We start from the raw sequence: 10,075 nt of genomic DNA, 5'->3' as shown, positions 1-10,075 counted from the left end.
TGAACAGGTTAACAACCAGGACACACATGACTCAAGCTGTGAAACCAGGTCCAGCAGTGACAGCGATCACAGTTTACACAACCAGGAATATGAATCCTGTCAGGAGTGACTCAAGTGGGTAATGATGGTGAAACCTTCTGTGGAGAGACCTGATAGGTGCTTGGTCGGTGGTGTCGCTGATCCAGTTTGACATAGATGGCTTCCTGACTCCTCTCTGAAACCACCATACATCGCCGTCCTCCTCCTGAGTCTTGTCCTCAGGTGTTGCTCTCCTGTGTTGAGCCATCCGCTTGTGAAGCTGTTGTTTAGTCTCTCCTGTGGGCACTCTGCTCTGGATTGGACCGCATGTACGATATAAATTGTCCTTCGGGTGAACCGGTTTTTGTCACAGAGTGTTGCTGGGTTAGAGTTTTTCAGCTACATGTAGTGTGACAGTGTTCTCCCTTTCTTCGCTATTTGTAGTGGTGCTGTGTTTTCTAGATAAAGGCCCGGCCGGGGCAGCCACAGTTCCTCCGTGCTTTCTTAAGGCATAGAACCAACTACTAAGCGAAAGGTTGGACAGATTCAGTTCAGCACGAAAGCAGTAAGAGGATAGCAGATGAAGAGCAGATAAACAGTACAACAGAACAACAAACATTTTGGAGGTCATTGAGGCCAGAACCTGCAGATCAGAGACGTCTGCAGAGAGAACAAGCACAGAGTTAGTGACATGTCATGGTGATATATATAAATGTATGGAAGAAGAGAAAGGAGAGAGCCCAGTGCATCATGGGAATCCCCCGGCAGGACAAACCCAGAGCAGCATAACCAAGGGACAGTTCAGGTGATCCTGAGCAGCTCTCACTATCAGCTTTATCAAAGAGGAACGTTTTAAGCCTAACCTTAAAGTAGAGAGGGTGTCTGTCTGCTGTCCAAGAGGCAGTCCAAGTTCAAGTCTGATGATAATAGTCTCAAAAAACCCCAATTCAAAACCAACCTTGTCAACGTATGGGTCGGGCTTTCTGTATTCTTCTTCGTCTTCTTCTTCAGAAAAGACAGACTTGAAAAATGATGTACCTAATCTTTAATATCAATAAATATAGATTATATGTTTCTTCTAGCAAGAAGAAGAGCGTTACAATAAAATAAATACAATGCATAGTAATAATAATATTACGTCTAAACAGATGAATAGGAATACACACAAATGTGCTCGTGTTGGTTAGTTCAGAACTGAAAGTGGGTCAAGACATTAAGAAGCAGTGCTATCAGTTTTCATATGCAAATTAAATTTTTATGACTCCACAGATGTTGTAAATGCTTTTTTTTAAAGATGGAAGCACACATACACACACAAAGATGCATACAACTGCATGAACGCGCCGAGGCATGCTCATTCGCACACATACAGAGTCAGAGGCTGGTTGGAGGAGTGAATATCGGGAGTTGTCTGAAGTAGGTCAATGGGATGGAGCTCAGTAAGAAACTGGGCCACTGGTTCATTTTCCTTCTGTAGCACACAATCCAGCTCTTAGTGCTGCATTGCTGGATGTAACAGTAGATCAGACATACATGTTTTTTGGTACTTGGCTCGGTAGGTAAAGACATCCCTACGATGTAAGAATGAGGCAGAAGGAGATGAAATGAGGCGTCTACGTTGGTACAGTCATTAAGCCCGTAACAACCAACTGGTTTTGTATCTTGGTGTTTGAGAAATCTCATTATGTTGCTGCTTTTCTGTGTCTCCTACACGGATGTGAACTTATTTTGTTATTTCATTTCTTGCAGAAAATCTTTCCCATCGCAGCACGCAACTCTCGCATCCTTTGCTGCTGTTTATGTTTCGGTGAGTAACACACAAGCTCCTTCTCCCTCTACAGTTCTCTAAAACATCCACTTTGAAGACCTAAGAAATAAACATCAATCTGACGGCTAACACTGAAAACAATTTTCTGCTTTATTGTTTTTATAACATATCACAAATTATATTTCTAATTAACATATATTTACTGTATATGTTCGTGCTCCACTGTCATCCCTTTTCAGGCAACCAATCATATATTAAAAGGGGCAGGACTTGACACCCTAGAAAATGGACGATTTTAACCCCAACAATGATGTTTTTCCAAACCATAACCAAGTGATTTTGGTGCCTAACCTTAACCAAGCATTTACCATGTAAATGTGTCCAACAAAGCTAGATATGTTAATAAACCTCACCACATAGTTTTAAAACTAAACCTAACACAAAAGGAAGTGAAAACCAAAAGTAAACAACAGAAAACTAAACCTAATTCTGAGGTGGATGGTCTTTCATCTGTCTGGTCTTCTGGATTAAAACCTTTATTCCACCATTACGACCTTCTAACACAGACTTTGGTGCACATCAGGTTGCAAATTACATTTATTTCAAAGCAAAATTATAACCCCTTTAAAACATATTTGAGAATGCAGTTAAGTTGTATCAGAACATAACTTTGCAGAGCAAACATATATTTTGTCTAAATAAAAGATGTTGTAATGGCGCCTACTTGGTTGGTTCAAGAAGTGGTAGCTGATGTTTTACAAATGTCAGTATTTGATGCATTCTCATATGGACACATTAAACAATGCAACCGTGTTAAAGGGTTGCTTGTAGTGATGAATTGAGAATTAGTTGAACCTACAGGTTCTCACAGCTTTATGGAGCTCAGTGAGTTTCTGCACATTTCCGAGCTGTCACCAAGCTGGCAACTGGGAAACTCTCCCTGTTTGCTACCTTTCCAGCATCGAACACCAGATGGACACAAACAGCCATACTCGATTTAAATTTTGGTGCCATCTCTGTCAAAGTAACGCCCTCGTGCAGCAGCACAGGGCTCCTAAAATATCAGCAAAACTTTAAACACTCCTTGGGAGTCCGGTTATGTCAAGCACCGAGGTGGAATTCACAGGGATCCGAATCTAGCAAGTAGGGGATGGTTAGGAACACGATGTATTGACCATGCATAATCACGTTGATGTGAACAGGCACAGTGCAGCCACATGTGATCGCACCACAGCTCAGGTTGTTTGCACCAAATGTTCTCCCTCATACACTTACAGAAGAATATTTCCTTGACAAGACCAAACAGGGTGACCATTATTCTCTGTGTTTGGTATTAAATTGAGTTCAAATGAGTGATTCCTGGGAGAGTTGACGGAATCGCACACTGTTTTTTCACGAAGCAGTAATCCTAAGGACAATAGAAAATAAATCAGCGTGTGTCATGTGTTGACAGATGTACTTCAACAGCACTCTGACGGACTCATCTAAGCTACTGAAGCCCCTGCTGGTCTTCTCCTTTATTATCAGTGCCATAATTTGTGGTTTGACCAGGATTATTCAGTACAAAAACCACGCCGCTGACGTCTACTTGGGCTTCCTGCTTGGAGGAGCGATTGCTGTCTACCTGGTAAGGGTCATTCCTATTTGTAGCCTCCCTTCCAATGTTTTTTTTCTGTACAGAAGGGCTGTCTGGAGCATGTGCTGTGTACAAAAGATGTACATCTGGGTCTGAAAAGAGAAAGTGCCCCAAACCTGCATTATGTATTACAGCCAGCATGGGGCCATCTTCTGTATACATTCTATGTTCTGGAGATTCTTTCTTTCTCTGATGCTGTTTTGGCCATTCTTGGTTAAAGCAGAAGTCCTGCACGAAAGCTTAAATCTGTGTCACATGGCTCATTAGATGTTTTCAGTCAAAACCTAACTTTGCTCTTCAGTTCCTATGTATGCAGTTGGAAAACCGGCTCATGATCTATTTTAAGTTGGGTTTTGTTAGTTTGGGTATGTTTGGCTAATTAATCATTTGTCAGCTGGCAGTGTTAGTGCAGAGGATAAAGGGGCAGGTGCATAAAGGTACAGAAGAAAATGAAGGTAAATTCCAACTGTGCCAGGCCATGAACCAACTGTTCAACTCCAACTGTTCTACAGCTAAGCCAGTTTTGTCATGCTAACGTTCTGTAATGCTAACATCTTCAGACAGTAGTGTTTACCATGTTCAACATATTAGCTTAGCATGTTTCCATATGTACATTTGCTAATTAGCACCGAGGCTGATAGGAATGTTGTTTAGGAGCTCTTTGGTCATAAACCAAACATTCGACATCTTGAACATGGCACTGCTAGAAAAGTGGAAAATGAATCGCCATGTTTGCCAAATATTACAATAATTAATGATTTTAAATGTAACAGATGTCAGTGCCAAATGTCAAATCACTCAACAGATGTCCAGAACTGAAAATGTCAGCCTGCAGGTGGGACTAAATTAAAGGTCAGGGGATCAAACAGCTCATGAGGGTATCAGACAAAAGACGCATTGTGATTCAAGTGTTGTAAATATTGGTTCTCGGTTTCCTGTGTTGCCAGGGATTGTATGCAGTTGGAAATTTTCAGTCTAGTGAGGAGCCAAGCAGCAGTCCACCTCCACTTGTACACCGCCCCCCTTGCTCGTTGCCCCATATAAGCCAGGAGGCTGTACTCCACCACCTGCAAATGAAAGCCAGTATGTCTGCGGAGTCTGCCATACCCACCTCCCACTCCGAGGGCCTGCTGCACCGAGGCCTTCAGCAGCAGAGGCCTGATGACAGCCTGAAACGATCCAGCGCAGATGTGGAAGTGATTTCCCCCCGCAGCCCCCAGAGCAAAGATGCATTTGTGACCTTTAGCCACACCCTTCCCCGGGTCCACACCCCCCAGGCCATGGCGGCGTATGAAGAAGCAGCCAGACGCCATGCTGCCACCCTCCACCATGCCTCAATGGACTCTAGCCGCTCAAAGCAGCTTCTCTCTCAGTGGAAGAGTAAGAACAACAACCACAAGTGCTCCCTGCAGGTCCCAGACTCCTTCTCCTCATCTGTCGACTCGTCATCCGGTCAGTCCTCCCAACATCCACACCACCACGGCAGCATGGAGCTTCGATCCAGCTCTGAGCCACTGGCCATGGGCTTGAATGGGGGTTTTGATGCCCATGCGTACATGTCCAAACTGGCCACAGGTGCTAGTACCACCCTGCCCAGTAACTGCAGTGGTATTACTGGAGGGGCCCGGATATCCATGCAATCTCGACCTGGTTCTTCACAGCTTGTTCACATACCAGAGGAAGCGCATGAGAATTACAACACCATGCCCCAGAGGACGGTGGGTGGAGGAGGAAGTGAGGAGATGTCAGCAGTAAACAACACAGTTCAGGCTAACTGGCAAAGGGCAGCAGAGAAAAGTGTAGCTTGTAGGACTAATGAAAATGGGCAGAACACCCAGCCACGAATCCTGCAAGTGATTGCTATGTCCAAGCAACAGGGGCTACTACAGACCCATTCTAAGAGCTTAGATGAGAGCAGCATCGGCTGCAGCACCACCGGGAGTTGCCAGGCCTCTGCACGCTACAGGACACTAACTGATCACGACCCCAACAGCACCACAGGGCCCAGCTCGCTGGGCAGCACCACAGGCAGTATTTCAGGGAGCACTGGAGCAATTGTTAGAGTCGAGGCCCACCCTGAGAACAACAGACCAGTAATCCAAGCTCCGTCTACAGATGGAAGTGGATCATGGAGGTGGAGGTCCCTTGATCACGGCACTGGAGGCGGTGGAGGTGCAGGGACTAGTGGAGTTGGAGGAGGATCAGGTGGAGGAGGTGGAAGTTTGAGGCAGTCGTTTGACCTCAATGATCTAAACAGAGATTCAGAAAGTTCAGATTCAATACGCGAAGGTTCGATTGACAGGAAGCGTGCCAATCACGTTGTTACTACCACTGCCACTGACAGCACCACGCCAATGGTTACTGTCCACACCCAGAACACCAGCCAGTCAGAGCAAAGGCTCCACCCACAGGGGCTCTCCACCATAAGGGTCACTCCAGGCGATGGGAGCGGTTCTGGATCTGGCGGAGGCAGCGGTGGGGGAGGTGGAGGTGGGGGTGGAGAGACTGCTTCAGAAACCCCATCCGTCGCCTCCAGCCGTGAGTCCACACTGCGAAGAAAAGGCAATAATATTATCTTGATTCCCGAGAGAGCCAACAGCCCCGATAACACTCGGAACATTTTCTACAAGGGAACGTCCATTACTCCTGTTTTCAAGGACTAACATGCAAACTGACTGGAAACTTGTGAGAATATGTAGCTATCAATGCAAGCTGGATTTTCAGAAAAACCCCATATCTGTGACAAGAGTAATGATTACCTGTCAGTGTTTATATCATAACAACTTTTGTTGAGCATGATTTTTTGTATGTGTTTACACTAAAGCACAACCTTTTCAGTGTTGTATAATTAATCACTGTGTACTTTTGTGGTCACTCCAAAAGAAGCCCTATTGTAACGTCGATGCTGTTCTGGTGGTTTCAGGAGAGTAGAACCTTTTTTTAGAGTCCTATACGTTTTGGATAAAAACCTCCATATAAAGAAAAAACAAGTAACATTCAAACTGTAGCAAACTACTGCAAAACACCTGTATGATAGCTGTGAAACCAATGTTTACTTCCCTGCACTGTAAATACTGTGTATATTTGAAAAGGGTGCTACGCCAGAAAATACTATTTACATACTATACAATATACAACGTGCGATCCGAATAGAAAAAGAATGAATTATTTTACAAAGAGTCACGACTATAACATTAATATGTAACAGAGATATGTTTTCTATTTTGTCTCTTTTCTGTACAGATATCACACATTCAACAGAATACTGTTTTGAACCATAAGTGTGCTTAGCATTCCTTCTGTAGCTACGAAGTCAAAGATGCTGTGACTTGCACTGAAAATAGCGTTTACTGTACCTTGTATACTGTAAACTCCCGATCTTTATATTCTGTACTTATATTTGGACATCCATGCCAGTATCATACTTATTGCACAAAAAAGCAGCAAAGCAGTGGAATATTTTTACCATGAAATATTAGAACATTTAATAATTGACCTTAAGTTTCCTGACCATTTTTTGCAGGTCTCAAGTCTGGATAAAAAAAACTGTCTTTGTGGCTTTCTAAAGAACAACATCACAAAGCGAGGTGGTAATTTTGGGGTCACCCAGAATGCCAAAATAGAAGTCTATGCATTTTTGTGCATTGATAAGGCTATGCGACTGGCAAGTATTTCTAAATCATGGATGGGCAAGGGAATCCATCCATCGAATCTGACGGAGAGATAAACTGAGACAAGGTCAAGATTATACTAATTAACATGATAATAATCTGCAGTTAAAATGAGTTTACTTTCAAACTCTGGGGGGGAATTTACAGACATTTCCAATGCAAGGTGCCTTGTTATGGCCCCAGAATACATGGCAAGGTGTTGTCTGTGAAGATTCTCCAGGTCGTGGTTGTTCTCGTAGATTAATGGTAGCACCTGGACTTCATTCCACCTCTCATCCAAGAGGCTTCATCAGCTCTGACTGACTAGCTGGGAGTTCCACATACTGATATCCTGAAGGAGCCATTAACACCTGAGTTTCGGTTTCAACTGGGACAGGACTCAGCATCCACCTGCATCTCAAGGACAAAGGACGCTCATTTAAAGACAACAATGTACAGATTTTGGCCAAGGAGGACAGATGGTTTGAGAGAGGAGTGAAAGAAGCCATCTAACTGGAAAGACCATCCCTCAGCAGAGGTGGAGGTCTGAGGCATCACCTCTCACCTTCAGTCCTAAGATCTCTCCCCAGGAAGATGAAACCACATCCACACCTAGCCACAAAGACCCTAACAATCCCTTTGTGTCAGGGGGAGCACTAACGAGGGGGAGGAGCAACAAACCCCCAATTGAAACCCAAACTCAGGTGTTAATGTCTCCTTCAGGATATCAGTATGTGGAACTCCCAACTAGTCAGTCAGAGCTGATGAAGCCTCTTGGATGGAGGTGGAACGTCTTCAAGGAACTCAAGCAGGTCCAGTTGATTAATCCACGAGAATGGCAAAGTGTTCTGAATTAGCTAAAGGTATGATCATAGCGAACCTTCACAGCTATCTGCCTAAACCTACCAAACACACTACAAAAGAAGCAAAGCGAAAATAATCAATGCGCTTAATGTGCGCTCGAGAGCTTCCAACCTTTGTTCAGATAGCAAACAAACATGTTTTACAAACTATTCCAGTTTCATGAATCATCTTTTTGTTAGAAAAATGTAGCAGTAGAATGCTGTAAAGCACTGTGCTCTGGGCCGAGCCTACATTTCCAGGTGCTATATGGAGCATTTTTCAACAATATACAATACAATAGTGTTGTCGATTTGTAATACCTCAGTATAAGTATCATCATAAAATGAAGCTCTGTTTGCATCTGTGGCTTAGCATGTGACAGGTGGTGTGCTGGGCCTCCCACTCCCTGGAAGAGCAGCACCGTCATCAAGTTTTGTGCCATGATTTCTGTTTGTGGCACAAAACAACCAGCAGATTTTCTACCAAACCCAACCCAAACGTATCCAATACCGAGCCAGTAGAGGCCGCCAGTTCTCCCAGAAACTATTTGGTTTTTTGTTCATTGTAATAATAAAAAAAGTTTCAAATGAGTATGTTTTTTATATAGCAACTGTTGGGAAAAGCTAAAAGAGGACTGTTTATTAGTGTTGAAATTACAAACTGTGTTGTTTACATTATGGTGCATATCATTAGTTTGTATCTGTGTGCTAACAGACACTGGATATAAATGAAATTTGCTCTAGTATTGGCACCACCTGTACTTTGAAACTAGCAGAGTGAGTATGTGAGAAGATTTGCCAAAGCTAGATTTTATAATAGAAGAATATAAATCATCAGTGTTTGTACAGCAACTCTGCATTATATTGTACATGATTTATTCTTTACCCCGGTGACATTTGCATGATGAGTTTTTCATGGTGTGTATCACAAGATTTGTATCATAAATGTGCTTTTATTTAGAATTTACAGAAGTGTTAAACAGGATGTTCTTGTTTTCTGTGGATATGACAATCTTTCTTTTCAATCTGTTGCCCCTTCAAGTCATGACCACAGGCTGGTTTTGTTTTGTTTTTGTTCACTTAAACGAAGCTGACACTCTCTCCGCATTTCATTAATTTAATACGTGTACATAATTGTAGAAACCTAAATTAAATAACTGTGGCTCGAATCTAAACACAATCAATCAAAAACTAAATATATATTTTTAAAGTTATCCAGGTAGACTGCATATTTTAAATACGATCTTTTGTCTTATTTAAACCCTCAAGTGACGACGGCTCCAGTGCTTCAAGCACTCGTGTTTAAGATTTTGTTTTAAGCTGCACCTTAGAATAATTTCTTGTGACCACTATGATGTTCTGCCTGACCTCAAAATGCCAAAATAGGAACCATGAGAGAACTCACTCACACTTACCATTGCCAACATACGACGTTAAAGGAAAATATAAACTACTGAATTCCGTTCTATGTGAATTTGTACGTGCCAACCACAATAAAAAACAAAAAATAAATGCTTAAGTACAACATGGCACCAACAGAACTGCTAAAGCCTTCTCCCAAATGGTCCCATTACCAGTAAATGAGATTCAGTTTTAGTACCACAGAGTCTGACTGTTGTTCTCAGCAATCTTGGCCTGTTTATGTATTTTCCATTTTGGACAAGATGGAGCATAATGGAATCAGACATTGACATGCACATAGAACTCATACAAATTAACTACAACAGTTCATTTGCTACGACAGTCTACCAAAGTGGATTTAAAATGTGAAATGCATCCAGCAATAGAGACTTTATAGAGAGAGGGTGACTTACATGATATATGTGGACCAGCTGTGTGATGCCACCAGGTCATGGCCATCTTTACAAATGAAAACGATGTGACAAATGACCTCTTTAGATCAACACTGATAAAATATTGAATATATATATTGGACATAAAGGAACAAACATGAATACTTCTATGGCATAGTTTTGACTGATTTATCTACATCGGTCCCAGAGGCCTGTGAAACGTGCCATATAGGTAGAAACGTAGATCCAATGGGTAAAACTGTGAATGGATGCTCTCTGCATGTGTAGACCGTTGTGTTGTCCCTGGATGAATAATTAATGTTTTCCGATACTGTGAGCAGCTGTATGGATTCTGTGGAGCGAGAAAA

At 42.6% G+C, this 10,075-nt stretch overlaps 1 protein-coding gene across 1 annotated transcript in view; it reads left to right on the top strand.

Moving 5' to 3' along the window:
• Positions 1–6,085, top strand: part of LOC103372959 (lipid phosphate phosphatase-related protein type 4) — a 25,869-nt gene extending 19,784 nt beyond the window's left edge. Inside the window, exons 5-12 of the mRNA XM_008302740.1 lie at positions 1,768–1,825; positions 3,240–3,413; positions 4,370–5,144; positions 5,187–5,414; positions 5,475–5,588; positions 5,637–5,740; positions 5,810–5,873; positions 5,925–6,085. Of these exons, the coding sequence (XP_008300962.1) occupies positions 1,768–1,825; positions 3,240–3,413; positions 4,370–5,144; positions 5,187–5,414; positions 5,475–5,588; positions 5,637–5,740; positions 5,810–5,873; positions 5,925–6,085 (1,678 nt within the window). The remainder of the gene's footprint in view (positions 1–1,767; positions 1,826–3,239; positions 3,414–4,369; positions 5,145–5,186; positions 5,415–5,474; positions 5,589–5,636; positions 5,741–5,809; positions 5,874–5,924) is intronic.
• Positions 6,086–10,075: the final 3,990 nt, after the last annotated feature.

This window comes from Stegastes partitus, unplaced genomic scaffold, assembly GCF_000690725.1.
Source record: "Stegastes partitus isolate 25-593 unplaced genomic scaffold, Stegastes_partitus-1.0.2 Scaffold1867, whole genome shotgun sequence".
Lineage (NCBI taxonomy): Eukaryota > Metazoa > Chordata > Actinopteri > Pomacentridae > Stegastes > Stegastes partitus.
The sequence above is the reverse complement of the archived record's forward strand: the minus strand, read 5'-3'. Positions and strand labels throughout refer to the sequence as shown.